The sequence below is a fragment of the Ranitomeya variabilis genome, chromosome 8, assembly GCF_051348905.1.
Source record: "Ranitomeya variabilis isolate aRanVar5 chromosome 8, aRanVar5.hap1, whole genome shotgun sequence".
Taxonomy (NCBI): Eukaryota; Metazoa; Chordata; class Amphibia; order Anura; family Dendrobatidae; genus Ranitomeya; species Ranitomeya variabilis.
In genome coordinates this window covers 41,157,244-41,178,061 of record NC_135239.1, presented here as the reverse complement: position 1 = coordinate 41,178,061, position 20,818 = coordinate 41,157,244, and the positions used below count along the sequence as shown (strand labels likewise).

Here is a 20,818-nt window from a genome sequence, read left to right as displayed (position 1 = left end):
TGGGCACTGATGGTTATTACTCGCAGAGAAACCCGACATCCTGCTCCTTCCATCCTGCTACTAAACTATGCTAATGGTAGAAAGCAGCTTAACCCCTCTGCTACCGGCAGAATGCTGCAGACTGACTTCGTAATACCGCTATACTCTGCTGTAGGGGCCGGAAAATGAATGGCACCGTTATGCACTGTCATAGTGGTTGCAAAACTGCTGCCATTAGTAGCTGCCACCCGGCATCGGTCACCCACGTGGGATATTGGTGCATGACTCTACCATGGTGTCCAGTACCGTGCACGATGGTACATGTGATGGATGACAAATTATTGACCGGAGTTTCTCTGCCATTTTCTAAATGAATGCAGCAGTATCTTCCCATCCGATGCTGCAGATCCGCTGCCGGCTCGTTCTCTATGCAGCACACTCGGGAAAGCAACGTCTAACACAAATCATGACAAGCCACTTACGGGGACTTTAAAAGGAGAGGTGCTTGCGGGGTCCATGGAGTTCGCCTTGTCGGACGTACTGGTCCCAGAGATGCTTCTCCTTCGCGGTGACCTCTCGGCTGGCACCTCTGCGGAGAGAAAGAACGAGAAGAAAGACAAGACATGAGAAAAAAGACAAGCTGTCAACATTCGGCACCCAGAACAAGAGTGACAACTTCATGACCAGTAATAGCAAGCATCTTTTTGTCTAAGTGTCCGGGGGGGTGAAAAGATAATTGGTCTTTTACATTTCACAGTTGGATTCCTCTGAGCAGAGAAAATTAGAAAAAAAGAAAAGCTCTGCAGACGCTGAAAAATACCCATCTCTGGGAGCGGAGGAGAATTCACCTAGCCGCGTTTAACAGGTGAATTCCTGCGAGTCGTTACAAGACAGACAGTTCACTGAAACTTGCGCACAACTTGGAAAATCGAAAAAAAAGTGCAGAATAAGGAAAGAACATCCGTATACAATCCATTCTGCCTTGCCATGACGTTACACACTTGTTAAGAAGATTTTACGCATTATAAAACACATAAAAACAAAAGTTACTGCAATGCTCTGAATGCACAAGACAAACAAAAATGCAAACAAAAAAAAAACAAACAAAACAATAACAAAAGATGTTTGCATGTATCAAGATAAGCATTGTATGGAATGAACATGCTATTTAAACTGTTCGATTAAGGGTTAAAAAAATAGCCTTTGGGACGGACGCTGCACATGCTCAAAAGGAAGCGAGAAACAGTCAGCCACATTCTTTAGTACCTTTATCACAAGTGCTACCCATTTCTACGTCAAAGGTTGGGCTGTATCCAACTTCTGAGATGCAACAAAGAATCCCACACATGGAACCGGGTTTATATCTTACGCATCCCTCTACCGGTCCTCGGGAATGGCAGGCGTGATCGCTGAGCCCGGGCAGCCTGGCATATTCCACTCTTCCAGGGGAATCTGGTGCAGCAACGACGAACAATCCCGGCCTTTTGGCCCAAGGGATCCGTGCTACTTCCAATTCTGAAAGAAGCAGGATCCGATCCGTCCGCTCCCCCTCCCCTGCCAGTGTGCAGAAAGCAAGGAGACACACACAAGACTGCAGCTATTCAATCAATTGCCTGAACTGCACATCCTCATTAGACATCAAGCTATTTACAGATGCTGGAGCGCTCCGGCATTCATGGGAGAAAGTGTCATCAGTGCTCCCCCAGTCTGTGCAAACAATAAGCAAAAAGTGCTGCCAGCCTGTGCCGGTGCGAAACGGCTCTCCCCGAAAGGATAAATGATCGGCTATCCAGGCAACAACCGTCTCCGAGGAGGTAAATATAACGTGAGATGCACAGAAGACCCGGCCCTAACCAGTCAATAAATTAAAGCAACATGGAAAGCTCAATGTATCGGTGGCACAAAAAGGAACATAAAAACGTACGAGTCTAATAATAACAGAAAACACAACATAAACACAAAAGAAAAGATTATGGAAGAGCAAACTGCAACAGAAAACTACTGTTCCTTCTGCACCTGGATATCCAGGACTCCAAAGAGAGGAAAAAAAACAAGGAAAGGTTCTCAGATATACTTGATACCCAAGACAACAGGACACTTAGGAATTTTTCAAGACTCAAAAAGAGAAAAATTTGTGGCAGGGATAAAGCAAAGAAAGTCAAAGACGACAAAAGAAAAAGATTTCATCCAAACACAATCTCTATGGCGTCTTGGATAAAAGCACAATAGTCCAGTTCCCCCCTTTAATATTCCACGATAATTGCCTCCTCTGCAAAATTACAGCTCACTCAGCAGCCGGAGAAAGGGATGTTTGTTAGGTGAAGGTGCAGTGCCTGGCTCCAGTATTACCAGCCTGACGCTCGGACTCGTCCTCCGCGCTGGAGGGTTGTTCTATCTTGCATATCACTGGCAGATTCAATGTTTCTTAATGCTGATTTTTTCTTTGTCCTTCGCACTTGTAATATATTCTGAGCTGCCTGCCATGCAGAGCTACCAGAAAGTTGCTGCTATGTTGAGCCCAGGCTGCGGTTCCTGGGGAGAGAAATCTATACCATCTCAGCTCTTCCAAAATTAGATGTCTTCCCCCCACCACCACCGTCCACCCCCGGCTCGCTACTATTGCATTATCACCTGCTGCAAAATCAATGCAGCCCTCCTCTGCTCAATGGCTTCTATTTCATTTCTTGTCATCTGCACTTAGTCCAGGGAAAGAAGGAACTGGCAAATGACAAACACAAAAATGAGCACTAATACAAGAGGGGCAATGAAAGGGACTGTCCAGTCTAATCAAAGAGGGGCAACGAGAGGGACTATCCAGTCTAATAAAAGAGGGGTAAAGAAAGGGACTGTCCAGTCTAATCATAGAGGGGTAACGAGAGGGTCTGTCCAATCTTATCATAGAGGGACAACGAGAAGGTCTGTCCAGTCTAATAAAAGAGGGGTAACGAAAGGGACTGTCCAGTCTAATCATAGAGGGGTAATGAGAGGGTCTGTCCAGTCTAATCATAGAGGGACAACGAGAAGGTCTGTCCAGTCTAATAAAAGAGGGGTAACGAAAGGGACTGTCCAGTCTAATCATAGAGGGGTAATGAGAGGGTCTGTCCAGTCTAATCAAAGAGGGATAACGAGAAGGTCTGTCCAGTCTAATCAAAGAGGGGTAACGAGAGGGTCTGTCCAGTCTAATCAAAGAGGGGCAACGAGAGGGACTGTCCAGTCTAATTAAATAGGGATAACAAGAAGGACTGTCCAGTCTAATCAAAGAGGGGCAACGAGAGGATCTGTCCAGTCTAATAAAAGAGGGGTAACTAGAGGGACTGTCCAGTCTAATCATAGGGACAATGAGAAGGTCTATCCAGTCTAATCAAAGAGGGGTAACGAAAGGGACTGTCCAGTCTAATCATAGAGGGGTAACGAGAGGGTCTGTCCAGTCTAATCATAGAGGGACGAGAAAGTCTGTCCAGTCTAATAAAAGAGGGGTAACGAAAGGGACTGTCCAGTCTAATCATAGAGGGGTAACAAGTGGGTCTGTCCAGTCTAATAAAAGAGGGGTAACGAGAGGGACTGTCCAGTCAAATCATAGAGGGACAACGAGAAGGTCTGTCCAGTTTAATTAAAGAGAGGTAACAAAAGGGACTGTCCAGTCTAATCAAAGAGGGGTAACGAGAGGGTCTGTCCAGTCTAATCATACAGGGACAACGAGAAGGTCTGTCCAGTCTAATAAAAGAGGGGTAACGAAAGGGACTGTCCAATCTAATAAAAGAGGGGTAATGAAAGGGACTGTCCAGTCTAATCAAAGAGGGATAACAAGAAGGACTGTCCAGTCTAATAAAAGAGGGATAACGAGAGGGACTGTCCAGTCTAATAAAAGAGGGGTAACGAGAGGGACTGTCCAGTCTAATAAAAGAGGGGTAAAGAGAGGGACTGTCCAGTCTAATAAAAAAGGGGTAACGAGAGGGACTGTCCAGTCTAATCAAAGAGGGGTAACGAGAGGGACTGTCCAGTCTAATCAAAGAGGGGTAACGAGAGGGAATGTCCAGTCTAATCAAAGAGGGGTAACGAGAGAGAATGTCCAGTCTAGTCAAAGAGGGGTAATGAGCAGGGCTGTGGAGTCGGACGTGGGGTCGAAATCCAATTTGGTGGAGTCGGAGTAATGGAAATTGAGGAGTCGGAGGTTTGGCTTACCGACTCCACAGCCCTGGTAACGAGAGAGACTGTCCAGTCTGTGCCGTAGAGCAGGTTAACCTTGTAAACAGGTCAGGAAATAAAAATACCACGACCGGCAAAAATCAAAACAATACTGAACCTTCCCATTATCCAAAGTTACTACAGATTTCAGCAGGACGGAGCGGTCACAGTGATAGGAGACAAGATCAGATTACAAAACTACTGTATGTAAGGAATTTACAAACTAGAAATAATGCAAATAAATAAAAATAATTAAAAAATAAAATCTGTGAAAGAATCTGTACAAAACTACATCAAAATCTGCAAAATAATCAACTGGATGTTGACATGGATTTTAGCTATTCTACAGCAGAACAGAACTTACTACAGACATGAAAACATTTACTACTTTACATTTATCTATACGAAATGTCTCCAACTAATTTGCCATATGAAAATGTAAAGAGACAACATGGAGAGAGTCACGTTGTTATGCATTTAAAGAGAACATGACCTTTCCCACAAAACTTTAAGAAAAAGCTGATCTTGCTATACTCGTCCCTGACAACAATGAAAAATGCTTGTGGTGTCTATAAAGTCTAATAAGTCCAGGACCACACCCAATTCACATGCTCTGTTTCTTTACGAATGTCTGGATCCTCATTATTAACTTTCTGCCAGCACTATAGGTGCTGGAACCTCCTTCAGTTCCCAGCTTTGGTCCTTTCTTACTTCCAACTGAAAGCCCACCTCTCAGGCATGTCTTTATGCAGTATGACAAGACAGGAGAGCAGGAGCAGAAAGAGACTAAGCTCAGCCATCACTTTGTGTAATCTGTCTCTAAGTGTCTGCAGCTAGAGATGGATTAGACTCAACAACAGGCAGCGGGCCAAGGTTTGACAAAAGCAAAATATCTAGTGGCCGGCACTTTGGACTGATTTATTGATTGTCACATTATCGATCAAACAAAATCGCTGTCTGAGAGTACAGTGACCACTAGACCAGGGCATGGTTTGCCAAAACTTACCTAAAAATCATCCTTGCGAATCTTCGATAAGATTTTGATCCTTATGGAGGGATGTAAACAGGTCCCTATAGGTTTTCACTAGGAGCTCAGAAATCCATGTGGCCGTTTTTCAAATATTTTCCAGCACATGAATGTGGTAATATACTAAATACCTGAGTGTTCAATTGATTTTATAGCGGCGTCCCCTCCGTCCTTGTATTTCCCAAAGGACAACATAACAAATGAGGGACTGGACAGAGTTTAATCTTGGATCAAAAGAAATTAGTTTCACAAAGGTAAAAGAATTTAGATGACAGAGAAAGGAGCTGCTTCTTCTGTCCAGTAACAGCGCCACCTTTTGCCATGGGCCAAGCCTGGTATTGCAGCTTAGACTGTTTTAATTGACGTCGGATGCAATGCAATGCCAGACAAGAGGGGACGCAGGAGCCTTTCTCTAATGTCCGACAGCCCCTTTGACATGTTTGCATACCTGCATGTGAAAGCTTTTAGTATCACTTGCTTTGTAGGTTGGTGGTCTTTTAATTGATGTGGTGCAATGCTTCCTTCCACCGCGCGTGTAACCACCGCTGCCTATAGAGAGCCTTAAATCACGGAAGCAACGACACTAATAGCATAATTTACAGGTCGGAAGAACCATCCCATCATACGAGACTTCCATCATCTCCTTCTTTACTGCCTGTGGAATAATGGAAGAAACCAGGATGGATAATCGGATCTTCTTCCTTAGTTATCTGACATTTCAGACATCGAAACCTTACTTATAACAAGGAGATAAACACATTGTGCCTGAAGGTCGCCGGAGACAGATCCATTTTAGTAAATTGTGTTTTAGAACTTTTTTTTTTTTTTGCTTTTTTTTTTTTTCCAGAAGGTCAACCCAACATTATGTAACCTCAGAAAACTGGAGCCAAGTAAGATGAAGACAAATGACATCAAGGTAGAGAAGGAAAAGCCTCACTGCGCAACAGCTCAACCGGAGATGACGGGGATAGATGACCTGGGAAAAGTGCAGGTCAGGATTTAGCACCAATCTGCTAGTTTTTATATACTTTGTGTTTTTTTTGTTGTTGTTGTTGTTTCCGAGGAGCTTAGTGTATGAAGGGATGTATGATGATCCCCCGACCCGGAGATACAGCAGTGCAGGCTCGTGTATATCGACAAGCTGTACGGTCACTCAATATGTCATGTTGCAATATTTATGCTCTCTAGAAGATTGCCAGATCAATGTAAACCATTGTATATTTCCAGGCTTGCTGCTGTACTACACAGTGTAATCATCAATCATAAGCGGCTGATGATGGCAGTGACAAGTGGTTACTGACTTACAGCCGTGCTATATACTACTTGTCCTTACTAGTGCCTGGATAAGGTGTTATCTAAGCATGCTCTGGTGCTGAGTGTCTTCAGCGTGCTCTAAATATATATTTGCGTCCCCGCGGCTGCATGTCTCACGGCTGTTCGACAGCTGCAACACATGCACGGATTGCCTGTTTGTTAAGCAATCCCTGCATGTGTTGTGACTGTCGATCAGCCATGAGACATGCAGCCACGGGGACACAAACATTATTTGAGCACGCCGAAGACACTTGGTTAGCACCAGAGCATGCTTAGATAACACCTTATCCCAGCACGTTTGCTCATCACTAGTCATTACTAGTGACCTTGTAGATTGTGAGCCTTCGCGGGCAGGGTCCTCACTCCTCCTGTACCAGTTATGACTTGTATTGTTTAAGATTATTGTACTTGTTTTTATTATGTATACCCCTCCTCACATGTAAAGCGCCATGGAATAAATGGCGCTATAACAATAAATAATAATAATAATAAATGAGCGAGTGTACTCATTGCTCGGGTTTTCCCGAGCACGCTCGGGTGGTCTTTGAGTATTTACGACTGCTCGGAGATTTGGTTTTCCTCGCCACAGCTGAAAGATTTACAGCTACTCGACAGCTTGATTACATGTGGGGATTCCCTAGCAACCAGGCAACCCCCACATGTACTCAGGCTGGCTAGTAGCTGTAAATCATTCAGCTGAGGTGATGAAAACAATCTCCGAACACTAACAAATACTCTGAGACCACCCGAGCGTGCTCGGAAAAACCCGAGCAACGAGTATACTCGCTCATTACCAGTCATTACACTTTAATGGAGCTACATCGGGGCAGAAATTGTGGTTGTACTTGTGTTCTAGCATAAATTTTGCATTGGGGTCCTAAAACTTTTAAAGTTAAATCTGTCAGCAGATGTAGGGATAGAAAGGTGGATTCCATGGATGTGCCACTTATAGACTGTGCGCTCAATTTTCAATACAATCAGTGTTTTATCAGCAGGGGATTATAACTGCAGGACTAGGTGGCATGTGTCAGATAGTCCAGCTAATCTGTGTAACCACACCCCCACCACTGATTGGCAGCTTACTGACAATACAAGCAAGAAGTTGCCAATCAGCGGTGTGGGTGGGGTGATACACAGTTCATAGCACTGACATTGCAGGAACTCGGCTCCTACATTATGCTGCTCTCAGATTCCACAGCAAAAATCTTCTGACAGATTTCCTTTAAGGGCTCAATCACACATCAGGGATTTTTCTCAGATGCAAAAATTGGTCCGGGTTTCATCAAAACGGACGGCACAGCAATAGCATCTGAGTGCTGGCTCTTTTTTTCACGGACGCATAGACGAGTGTGATCTGACACTGGGATGAATATCAGACATGTCTCCGTGCTTTTGTGCAGACTGCTCGGTCCGAGAAAAAAAAAAGTTGGAGATGTGAACCACCCCATAAACTATCGTAGGCTTGAGTGCTATCCAAGGACAGCACTTGTATGGGAAAACCTGACGTGTGAATAAGCCCTGACGCTTCTGTGCTACATTACAATCTTACTACCCCCAAGGTGGCTATCCATAGTAGCCAACGGATAGCAATTAATGGCTAGTCTGTAGTCAAGGACAGCTTGTTGGTGTGTAGGGCTATTCTTCTTCATCAAGGATGATCCGCTATGGTCAGGTTCTCTTGCAGATGACAATGGTCATCAGTCCGCACCAATATATGACCAGTTATGGTATTTGGCTTCAAAAAAAGCTCCCCTACCAAAAAACAGAGTCCGGATGAGACATGGCCACACTACCAGGATTCCTTGAGCAGAACATACAGTGCTGAGATCAGGTCCCTACACCCGACTAATGGTGCTAAAACATCATAACAAGAATGGCTTCACCAACACCTAGGGTTGGCACGGAGCAGCCATAGTCAGACCCCGCAATGTGCTGCTGCAACAGGAGGGGTACGATCTTATCTTCTGGATAAAAAAGAAAGAAAAATGTCAATGAACTGTAGACAGATTTAGAAGAAAATTTGAACGATGAGCAATAATCAAAAGCTTCTTGATGTTGTATCTCCCCAGGCACGGCCCCATTCTTGGCTCCACCGTGGCATCAGGCTGCAAAATCTGACCTTGTATAGCTCCCGGTACACTTCACGATGCCTGAACCTCAAATATATCATATATATATATATATATATATATATATATATATATATATATATATATATATATATATATATATATATATATATATATATATATATATATATATATATATATATATACACACACACACACACATACATACACAGTATATATATATATATATATATATATATATATATATATATATATATATATATATATATATATATATATATATATTGTATATAATTATTTTTTTATTATGGTCATAGTCTAGGATTCATGAATACTGGAGGGCTGTTTTCTTGGAGTGGGAGGCCAGGAACCCCTCCGAGAGCCGCTTATGAAATGCGCTACTGATGTCATGAATGTATTTTTTTTTAAAGGGATCTTCCAGGCTTGCTACACTGGTAGCCTCAGCCCCCAGCGATCAGCTGTTTTCAGGACCGGCCAGGTGTAAGCCGAATAGCTCTGTTCACTGTATAGTACCTGTCCTCAGGCACTGCAGCATCTCTCTTATTGAAGTGAATAGGGTCTGGGAAAGGACATTTTATGTGATTGGTTGGATGAAAACGAATAATGATGTGAGAAGACAAATCAATACATTGTTGCTACCCCACACTACACAACGGGTTCCAAAAAATGGATCAGTGAAAATCAGGTACCAGACAGACTGCTTTCTCTGCTTCCGAGAGCATTAATTTCTTTCCCCCACTCCCATAGATTTGAATGGCTGAGATTGATTCACAAAAGGATCAGGCAGTGAAGTTCAACATGCCCGATCCGTCTCTGTCCCAACATCATCTGCTGGTGAAGAGTTGGGAGCCCCCCACAAATATTAGATATCATTGGTCCGGCCAAAACTGGAGGGTCTGGACAACTGTTCTTTGCATGTCTTGGCCCTTCGTCAGTAGTGATTCTTGGTAGTGATGAGCGAATATACTCGTTGCTCGGGTTTTCCAGAGCATGCTCGGGTGTACTCCGAGTATTTGTTAGTGCTCGGAGGTTTAGTTTTCATCACGGCAGCAGAATGATTTACAGCTACTAGCCAGGCTGAGTACATGTGGGGGTTGCCTGGTTGCTAGGGAATCCCCACATGTAATCAAGCAGGCTATTAGCTGTAAATGATTCAGCTGCCACGATGAAAACTAAATCTCCGAACACTAACAAATACTCGGAGGTCACCCGAGCGTGCTCTGGAAAACCCGAGCAACGAGTACACTCGCTCATCACTAATTCTGGGATCTCTCCTTGTGCGCTCATCACTGTCAGGTCTCGGCCGTTGCAGCATTTTCTAGCAGCAGACCTATTAAAAACGTACTTCTATCCTCTCCACAAATGAGAATCCACAGTCCCGGGAGGCTATTTTAGATGCCTAATTTCTACAAGGTCCTAATAAATATTCAATGCCGACATCACAGAGCAGTTTAATAGATACAATTATTTGTGATTAAAGTTCCAGAATATAGAAAGGGAACAAAACCCAACATACATCCCATGGGGAGGCAGGAAATGACATCCCCGTCTCTGCGGCATCTACAAATACCTGCGCGTCAGGCGAGCGGCCGACACTCGACAGCCCTTGGAATCTGCCAGTAAAATGATCATCGAAAAACTAAACCAAGATATTTATGTGGTTTGTTTTATGCAGAAGGATGGAACATCACAATGTAACATAGAGTCGCTTAATTGTTTCATTTGTAATTGTAATTATTAAAATATATATATATATATATATATATATATATATATATATATATATATATATATATATATATAATTTTTTTTTAATTCATATGCATTGGAACAAAAATAATACAATAAAAAATTGGTAACAATAATTGTCAGATTATATTGTCCTGGAAGTATGCATCAAGCCTCGGATACAGAATGCAACACAAGTTTACTCATCCTTGTATCCAAAGCCTGTAATAAACATGCTGTTGTGGTACCAACAAGATAAAATTGCTTTTGGTGCACATACTAGTCTGATAAATCCAGAAAATGTCCTGATTCTTATGCTCTGTGACTCGCCATTCATTCCCTTTCAGATCCTCCTCGTCAGTATTCTGCCAGCACTATAGGTGCTGGACCTTCCTTTGCCTCAGTTCCCATCATGTAGTGATCCTGCTTTTGCCCAATGGCTTGTCTCTTCCTGAACTGAAAGCACATCTCTTTATTATGCATGTATTCCTCTGCTCCTGCTCTCCTGTCTAAGTGCATAAAAACCCACCCGCATTTTCTGCAATCCGTCACGGCGTCTCTGCTACTAGCGGTGGATTACACTTGACAACAGGAAGAGGAAGTGGACAGCAAGTTATGCAGAAGAAAGGCACCAAGTGACTGACGTTAAGAAGTGATTTTTTTTAAGGGTAAAGCAATTTTTTTTTTTTTTTTAAAGGGATTTGCAGGTTTATCAGTTGGCGCTTTCCAATGAGGTAAAGTTGTCTGAAGGAACAATGGAGGAAATAAAAAAAAAAATCAGCAAACTTCAATGTCACCATCCTCTACAACTGAACAGGAGCCAAGCTGCAGTTCTCAACAGCAGCCACTACATGGCGCTGTCCCGACACCATAGCATATTGACCCCCACACACCTAATAATGATAATCTAGCCTAATGATCACCAATAACACACGGCTGGACAACCGCTAAGTATATCAGAGCCACTGCCTAAATTTAAAAAAAAATACATTATTTAACATTTATGTATGCACTGCTTTATACTAGCGAAAAAAACATTAAAGAACAAAATCGGTTGCATTTTCTCTACCTCTGCGTTATCCGAGAACATATTGTTATGTCACCGCAAACTCCGCTCTGCTACATTTGCATGTAAATAAAGCTAAACAGCCACATAAATATTGGTAAAATAGGCTAGAAAAAAGCAACTCCGAGCAAAACTAAATCAGGCTGCGCTGACTACACTGCAACAACGTAGAAACAAATACAACTGCACACGGAGCACTAAAGTAAATGTGAACAATGACTAAGAATTGTGACCTGCATGGCGCCCATATTTCGATCACTTATGTGACCCCATTTACTGAGCGCCCCTCCTCCCATCCATCAGCTAGATCCTACCTGCCCTTTAAATTTGTACGCCTGTACCCAAGAAAGGTGTAGGCCCCTACATAGAGAGGTCGCCTTGTCGTTGGCAGATGGGCCCAAACAATTTCATCAAAATGTGAGCTAAGCACCACAACGTTATACGCACAGTCTACACAGCAGGAATGAAGGTCACAATTCATATATTCAGTGCTTACATAGACTTTAGTAACGTAGCCTCTAGTCCCGGTCACACAACGAGAGGGAAAAGATACAATTTTACACCATTCCTGTGACTTTATATATCAAATAAAGGTCCACTATCTGGACAAACCCTTTAAAGGGAATCTGTCAGCAGGGTATATTATATGTAATCCGAGAGCAGGATGATGTAGGGGTAGAGAGCGTGATTCCAGCGACGTGTCACTCACTGGGTTGAGTTTACTGTATCCTTAAAATCAGTGTTTCATCAGCAGGAGATTAATCATTAGAGGACTAGGTGTCTTGTGACTCCTGGTCCAACCACACCCCCAGCACTGATTGGCAGCTTTCTATCAATATACAGTGCACACAGAAAGCAGCCAATCAGTGGTGTGGGCGGGGTTATACAGGGCTCAGCATTCAGAGCTCTGCTAAACCTACAGCAGAGAAAACAGGGATTCTATCACAACTGCTGCACCCAGTAAACTAAGTGATACATTGCTGGAATCAGGGTCTCTGTCTCTACATCATGCCGCTGTCAGATTACATAACAAAAACTTGCTGACAGATTCCCTTTAAATGTAACAGTGCCCTATAGACAATAAAAACAAACTTTTACTCATTTCCTGCACCTCCTGGAGCTCATGTGACATTATGTGAGCTCTGGGGCCAATCAGCGGCCGCTAATGATCTTCAGCACTCACACCTTCCACAGACGTCTAAGTTTTGTCCTAGAGAAATGAGAGCACTTACAAGGAGTCTGCCAACACAAAATGACTGTTCAAACCAAGCACAAGTGCCTGATGCACCCATGACGTGGTCGAGCAGATCAGTGCACTTTCCCACAATTTTTTTTACATCTATATCCACCCACCCTTCCTTGATTGACAGCTCTTGTTTTCTCCAGGAACGATAGGAAGCAGGTGCACTGAACTGTTCGGCCATGCCAAGGGTGCACCGAGCGCCTGTGCTTTGTCTGAACAGTCATTTTGTGCTGACAGATCCCTTTAAGCATTTGCTCTCTACTTTTTTTTTTTTTTTTTTGCTGTCCATGGACAAAAGTTCTGAAAATTTCTAAAAAAAAAAGCAGTAATGGTCCATCATGGACGTGGTCTTTACATCAGCGTTTTACTTCGGTACAGTGAGAAAACCCCCCCAATTCTATAAAATATTAATGGGCGTCCTCATCAAAGCGGCAAGTGTTCATCTAAAGTGAAGCAATGCTGACAGTTCGCGGGAATAAGAAAAAAAATCATGTGAAAGACTACATTATCACCTACGTCATCAAGCTCTTGTTCACATGCAGAAAATCTGTTTGAGCAGCCCCGAATCTGTGGCGTTTATTTCCTTTATATGGATAGGAAAGTCTACGCTTTTACCGATTTGCTCAAATAAAAAATAAAAATATTTTTTTCTGAAATATTCTGAAGAGAAGATAATTAAAAGATAACGTCTAATTGAAGATGAGGGAGCTTTAATTTCCCAATAATTATCACTTCAACATGTATTAATTATTTAGGTAGGTAAGACACGTGCCAGCGCCGGAGAATCTATTACAGGACATATTAGTTCAGCAGAAATGATAACATGACAGGTCTGAGTAGTCACACCCATGGGAAAACAAAATCAAACCCCCTTTAGATCGAGCCCCTGCCCAAGCACAAATGTGAAGAAAGCGAAACATAACTCTCATATTCTACAGGTGATCGAGCAAAGAAATCCATTACGGAGATTAAAAGCCTAAAACTAACGACAGCGCCACCTAGGAGCAAAATTTAGTGACAACACCAGTAAGGATGTAAAATCTTTTTCCGCAGGTTCTAAAGAAGAGAGAAAAATATAGAGAAGAAGCAAAACTCGAAGGATAAAGCAACATGAAGCCTCTGACAATCTATAATCACTAGTGCAATTATGTATTGACCGTCATCCATTTCGCCTTCACGGTATTAACCCGTTCTGATGCAAAGTGGACTTCAATCAATACCTAATGCTCGGCAGAGCCATTATTCTGAATTAGCTAGCGTCTATACTTAAAGAGAAAGAGCTGAAAAAACTTTTGACCTATGAATACTGTAATAAACGAGTAAAACAAACCAACAAAAGGAAACATAATAACAAGTGTACAAACAAAAAGAAAGGCATAAAAGCATCAAACATGATTTGACTCCTCTGAAAAGTTCTTCGAGCCGATGACCCTACCAAGGAAGGACAGAAGGCTCCGCTCTTCCTCTGTGCTGCTGTCCAGCCATTCTCCATCCCCGGGGGAGAGGAAGCTCATGGCTGAAGGAGAAAACTTCACCACGTGGCGCAACTGATTTCTTCTACTCTTACCCGGACCTCGAAAGCTAGGCGGGATGTGCCAGTTCTTGGGATCAAGGAGGGTGGACAACAGGACAGTCTCGTTATGGAAAAGGATATGGATGCCAGGGCATTCCCGCCGCCGCTGCCGGATCAATAGGGGTAGTAGGCCTTGTTTAACTGCTCTCCGAAGCAGAAAGGATTGAGGGCACAGCGGGGGGTTAATGGGCTCCTAAATGAGGCGAGGCTGCTGGATCCAATGAGAACGAAAAAAAAACAAAAAACGGATAAGTGAATGGAAATATATTTCTCGGAGCTGAAGGCGAATACTGGTAAATGTTCCCATTTATCAGATGCGATGGATGGAAAATGCTAGGTCAAACTTCTTCGGAAATGCTACCAGCGACAGCAGTCGTCCTCACCGCTGGTGATGGGCTGGAGCATCCTCCCTTCTAAGTCGCCTTCCCTTTCTGCACAGGCAGGTTCATCAATCTCTGATTAGGAGGCACCGGATGCTCTCTTCCTCCCTCCTTTCTCAAGCCTTTTCCACCCCCTTTGCAGCCCCTACCTAGCGTGTGACGGCTGCATTGATCGGTAAAAATGGAACAGGCAGTTAAACTGCCAAAAGCGACATTATGGACTAGTCCACGGTGCTCTCATCAGGAATGGACGGGTTGGACGCCCGGGGTTGCTTCCGGTCCTTATGCCCGGAGGGAATAGTAGGCAGGGGAGTGTTCTGTGCAGAAGCCTCTGCGCTGCTTTTTCCTGTACGGCTTCTAATGCGCGGGGACAACAGCCTATTTCTGTAGTGTTATAACAGCCCTGCCTATTTTTCTTTCCAGATGACAACACTTCTTAAGTTTAGCTAGGAGATGGCAATGTATGCCTGGCACCGTGCCCCGCAATGCAGCAAGTATGTGTACAAACAAAAACTTGGCCTGGGAATTGTTTTTTTATTATTTCAATACATAGAATATGTTTCATTGTTTATGTTAAAAGAAAACTTAGCAAAACACTTTTTAAATAGTTTGCCCAAAGTTTTCAATCTGTTAAATAAATTAAAAATTAAAAAAAAATACAAAAATGTTTTACAAATTTAATTTTACCTTTTAAAATAAGATAGAAAGAAATATATATATATATATATATATATATATATATATATATATATATATATATATATATATTAATATTATATTACTTTTTTATTAAAAAAACAATTAGGTAAAAGGTAAATTTAAATTTGTAAAATTAGAAATAATGTCCACATGCTAACCTATATTCTGAGGTCTGCATCTGAGGCCTTGTTCAGACATTCAGGACTAGGTGTCACGTGCCAGGTAGTCCAGCTCATCTGGGTAACCCCGGCCCCACCACTGATTCTCTCACATGAGAAGATAAAGAAAAAAAAATTGTGAGAAAACCATAAGCAATCCAAACCTGCAAACTGATGGTAAAACGCAGGGGCGCAAATACCATTGGTGCAACATGTACAGCTACACAGGGGCCCAAGAGGTAAGAGGGCCACATTCATCTCCAAATGATTAACTATTGGGTTCCAAAGGGCCAACATACTGTTCTTGCACAGGGGCCCTCTTCTGTCCCTGTAGTCCCTGACATGGTTTCGGATGCACAACAACCACAATATGTGGACATACTTTGTATTTAAACCTTAAAAGGGCATTTCCTATCTCAAGACATTGATAGCATATTCAAGGGATTTAAGTAAAAACTTGTATGCTTTGGCTGGTTCCTGTTCACACTAGCTTAGATGTGCTGCTCCTTTTTCTCTATTTACGGTATATTTAAGGGATTTGCCATAAATGTCTGACTGCTGAGTGTCGCACCACTGGGACCAGCACCCATCTTGACATCTTCAGAACTCCTATAGGAGTGAGCCACCTATTTCCGGCCACCTCTCCATGTGCATTTATTTTACTCCCTTATATAGCCGAGCAACCATACAGTGCTAGCCACTGAGCCACCATACAGTGGTAACCACTGAGGTATACCCCGTGTTAAGGTGGAATACCCCTTTGATTCAGTATTTTCTTTCCACTTTGAATAGCGGATTACATATAGCGGTATTTTTTGCACCATGATGTTGTATAATGTGGCATCAATGGAGCATGTAAGCCCACCGTCTCCAATATGGCAGCAATTACAGGAAAACTAGCTATTTCATCTCGAATACCTGTAGATGATGTACAAGTAATTACAGCTCTGGCATCGGTGGAAACGTGCGCACTACACTTACTGCCAAAGATCTGCATGAAAACAGAAGGTAAGTATTGATGTTTAAGGCGATCAATCGACAAAATGCAAAGCCGGCAGTTATGTCAAGGTGATGTGATCCAGTGCTCGGGCGCTGCGATGTGCCTTCAGAATTACCTTTCATGCTACCCCAGTGCAATGTCAATCAGAAGGAATTACAGGCTGGCAGCACTTATTGACAGGAATGGTGATACTGGGCACAAAGGTCCGGCATGAATCTCATTTACCAGCTCAGCAGGAGAGAGGACACAACCTGAGAACTACAAAGGACCGATGCCACTGCTGCAACAACGTCAGGAGGTTAGTTCTTAAAATCCTATTATTTCATTCTTCAGGCTAAAGGGTCGATATTGACTTTTAGGATCGCTGCTTCCAATAGGTGGCGCTAGAGTTCTAGTCCTCTTCCTCTCTAAAGAGGCAATTTGCATATTTAATTTCCCAGAGGATCATCATGCATGGCCTATAAGTCTCCTCACTCTGACATGCCAGGCCTGGCTTGTCACTCTCCACAAGGAGAAACGTTACCTCTTAGACAGTGGCGTAACTACAAAGTTATGGGCCCCAGTGCGAACTTCCAAATGGCCCCCCCCCCCCCCGCAGCCCTGCCATACAACTCAAGGTAACCCCCATAGAATACAACGCAGCCCCCCTCATAGTGCTCCATACCGTTGATTATTGCCCCATAGATGCTCCATATAAAGCTGCCCCATATATAATGCTCTGCACCGTTCATTATGGCCCCATAGATGCTCCATAGAAAGCTGTGCCATATAGAATGCTCTGCACCGTTCATTATGGCCCCATAAGATGCTCCGCACAGTCACTGCCCCTTATAGTGCTGCACAAGTGTTATGGCCCCATAAGATGCTCCGCACAGTCACTGCCCCTTATAGTGCTGCACAATTGTTATGGCCCCATAAGATGCTCCGCACAGTCACTGCCCCTTATAGTGCTGGCGCTGCACAAGCGTTATGGCCCCATAAAATGCTCCGTACAGTCACTTGTCCCTTATGCTTTTGCTGCCATAAAAAAAATAAATCACATACTCACCTCACCTCTCTCTCTTCGCTCAGGACCCCCGGCACTTTCAATATTTACCTGGCTACTCCTCGTGCGGCTCCGTCTTCGGCACTGACGTTCAGCAGAGGGCGCGCACTGACTACGTCACCACGCCCTCTGACCTGAGCGTCACTGCCAGAGGACGCTGATGACAGAGCTGCACCGGAACGAGGAGAGGTAAATATCGCGAAGCGCTGCGCAGCGCTGTATACTCACCTACTCCCGGCAGTTACCGTTCAATACAGAAATGAATATGCGGCTCCACCCCTATGGGAGGTGGAGCCGCATATTCATTTCTGTACTGAGCGGGACCATGTGACCGCTCAGTGCAGGAAGAATCTGCAGCGCTGGAAGAAGCAGGGCCGTCCAGGGACCGTGCCTGGAGTAGGTAAGTATAATTAGAGAGCGGTGACGGCTCCCTGCTGCGGGTCACTCACCAATGGTGGATCATCATCAATCATGGGTCATTTCATTCTCCTTCACTCCTGTCCATGGGGCCCCTAAGTAGTCTGGGCCCCGTCGCAGCTGCGACCGCTGCGACCGCGGTAGTTACGCCCCTGCTCTTAGACCTCATACTTCAGGCTATAAAAAGAGTACGGTAAGTTCCCACGATGAGTATTGGATGATGCAGATCTTCTTCACCATTGGCTAGATTTGATTACTTGCTCTTTTTAGGGAATTTGTTTTTCACAAGTGTTTTTAACACATTTTTTTCTGCTGCTGCTTTTGTCTTTTTTTTTTTTTGGGTAGGTCATGTCTTCAATAAAACTTCCTTATCTTTGAAAAACCTTTATTGCTAAAGTCATGCACTGTACTTCATCCGAGGAAAAGCACTAAAAAAAAAAAAGGGAATAAATAGGGAAATTGGGAGAGTTGGCAATTATGGATTTCTAAAAACTGGAGAACCCCCTAATATTAGCACCAGTCTACTAGGTCAAAGAGAAGAAGGATTCGCCTTAAAGCAGGGTCTAAGATATCTTCTACTCTCCTTGGGGTTCTTCCAATCCTTGAAAAACGTATGAAGTGTGTGCTACTAAGTATAAGGACCAGAAAAGCTGGAAAGTTTCCTTCTGCTTGTATACAGACAGAGCAAACCAGTAATAGCTACTAGTGATGAGTGATAAGGTGTTATCTCAGCATGCTCGGGTGCTAACCGAGTGACTACGGCATGCTCGAAAAATATGTTCGAGTTTGACAGCCGCAACACATGCAGGAATTGTCTTGTTTTTTTGAGACATGCAGCCGCGGGGACTCAAACATATTTTTCGAGCACGCCGAAGTCACTTGTAGCGCCCGAGCATGCTCAGATAACACCTTATCCCAGCATGTTCGCTCATCACTACTAATAGCTACCTAAAAGTAGGTTCTCATGTACAACACTGACTCAATCCACTGGGGGAAATAACCCACTGGTGGAATCCTCTGTGGCATTTACGCAACAAAATATGCAGCAACAAAAACCGCTATGGTACAGATAATATGGCGGAAGTGCGTTGGACACTTTGCATTGCGGAGCGTAAAATCTGCACCAACATTCACAGCATGAAAATACTAGTTTCAGGGTATGTGTCCACAATGTCTATTCCAGTTGGGACCGCTCCAAAACTCGGCTGAAAAGCCGGCGGCCCAAAAAAATGAAAAATTTTGAACAAGCACTCAGGAAACAAGCAAAAAGATGGAGAGAAAAAAAAAAAATAAGAGGCTCTATGACAAAAACTATAGACGTGTCCTGAATTTCGCTCTTCCAATTAAAAATAACTAAAAGCTTAGACCACCTTAAATGGAGTCTATGAGCACAAAATGACTGTTCAAACAAAGCACAGGCGCTCTATGCACGCCGCTAAAAATGTGGTGCCGCTGCAACCCTCCATGATGTTCCATGTCGCTCCTGCATGCGATCAGCGCTTTCCTCATCATGCTGAGCACTCACAATATACCTCTGCAGCTGACTGATGTGCACCATAAATGGGGGGGGGGGGACACATTGTAATGTACGTGGTTCAGCCGCAATCAATAATTTTCCAAAGGGAAAGACAATAGGAAATGAAGTCTGAAGCAATTTCTTCCGCTCTGCCCTGTTTAACCCCCTCCCTACATGAATACTTTGCACATAAAGCCATAATTAATCAGGAATGTGGAGATGTCACCATACCGTCGCACAATGGCCACTCATTATAGTCTTAGTCGTCAACCCCACAAACAGGATACAGGAAACAATCATCATGGGCATGGAGGTGTCAACAATGACGGTATATGATCAGACCAGTTTAACATGTAACTAAAAACAGAATTAAACATTACAGGAAAATAAAGTCTGTTCTGTTTGTTTGTTTTTACCAACAGTGACACTTATCGCAACGGTTTGTGCCTGGGATTGCAGGTGAATGTGAATGGAGCGGAGCTGCAATGCCACAAACAACCCTTAGTGTTCATGCACATGGCAGATTGTCTCATGAGAGGGCCATCTGTGGTATTCAAGGATAGAACTCATCCTTAAAAATTGGAGACATGTCTGATTCCACCATGGGATCAAAATCGTCAATGCAAGTCTATGGGTCCGTGAGAAAAATCAGACCACACTTGGATTACATCTAAGTGTGGTCTGATTTTTATGGACAGTATGAAGAATGGAGACATTTTTTTCTCTCCATGTCCGAGAAAACGGATTCAACTTGGACCAAACTGTGGACCAAGCAGTGGACCAAGCAGTGGACCAAGCAGTGGACCAAACTGTGGACCAAGCTGTGGACCAAGCTGTGGACCAAGCTGTGGACCAAACTGAGGACCAAACTGTGGACCGAGCTGTGGACCAAGCTGTGGACCAAGCTGTGGACCAAACGGTGGACCAAGCTGTGGACCAAGCTGTGGACCAAGCTGTGGACCAAGCTGTGCACCAAGCTGTGGACCAAGCTGTGCACCAAGCTGTGGACCAAACGGTGGACCAAACGGTGGACCAAGCTGTGGACCAAACGGTGGACCAAGCTGTGGACCAAGCTGTGGACCAAGCTGTGCACCAAGCTGTGCACCAAGCTGTGGACCAAGCTGTGGACCAAGCTGTGGACCAAGCTGTGGACCAAACAGTGGACCAAACAGTGGACCAAACAGTGGACCAAACAGTGGACTTTTGGAAGGTGTAAAATTATGCAAGATGTGAGACAACGCATCTATTCCATGGCAGCCACCAAATGGTGCAAGTGTCATTAATAGTGGACACACACAGAAAAATGTCAGGTAAACTCATTAATTTCAACAGATCAGCCAGTTATCTGACCTGCATGGAGGAGATCTTTTTTTTCTC

At 43.7% G+C, this 20,818-nt stretch overlaps 1 protein-coding gene across 8 annotated transcripts in view; it reads right to left on the bottom strand.

The window, feature by feature from the left end:
* RASAL2 (RAS protein activator like 2) overlaps positions 1–20,818 on the bottom strand; it is a 260,823-nt gene that overhangs the window by 64,033 nt on the left and 175,972 nt on the right. For 6 of the 8 annotated variants that reach the window (XM_077275986.1, XM_077275987.1, XM_077275985.1 and 3 more), the window contains one exon: positions 462–568. In XM_077275986.1, the coding sequence (XP_077132101.1) occupies positions 462–568 (107 nt within the window). Of the gene's footprint in view, positions 1–461; positions 569–1,245; positions 1,871–14,088; positions 14,826–20,818 lie in introns of those variants that run through there. The other 2 variants (XM_077275989.1, XM_077275988.1) reach the window with 2 other exon arrangements.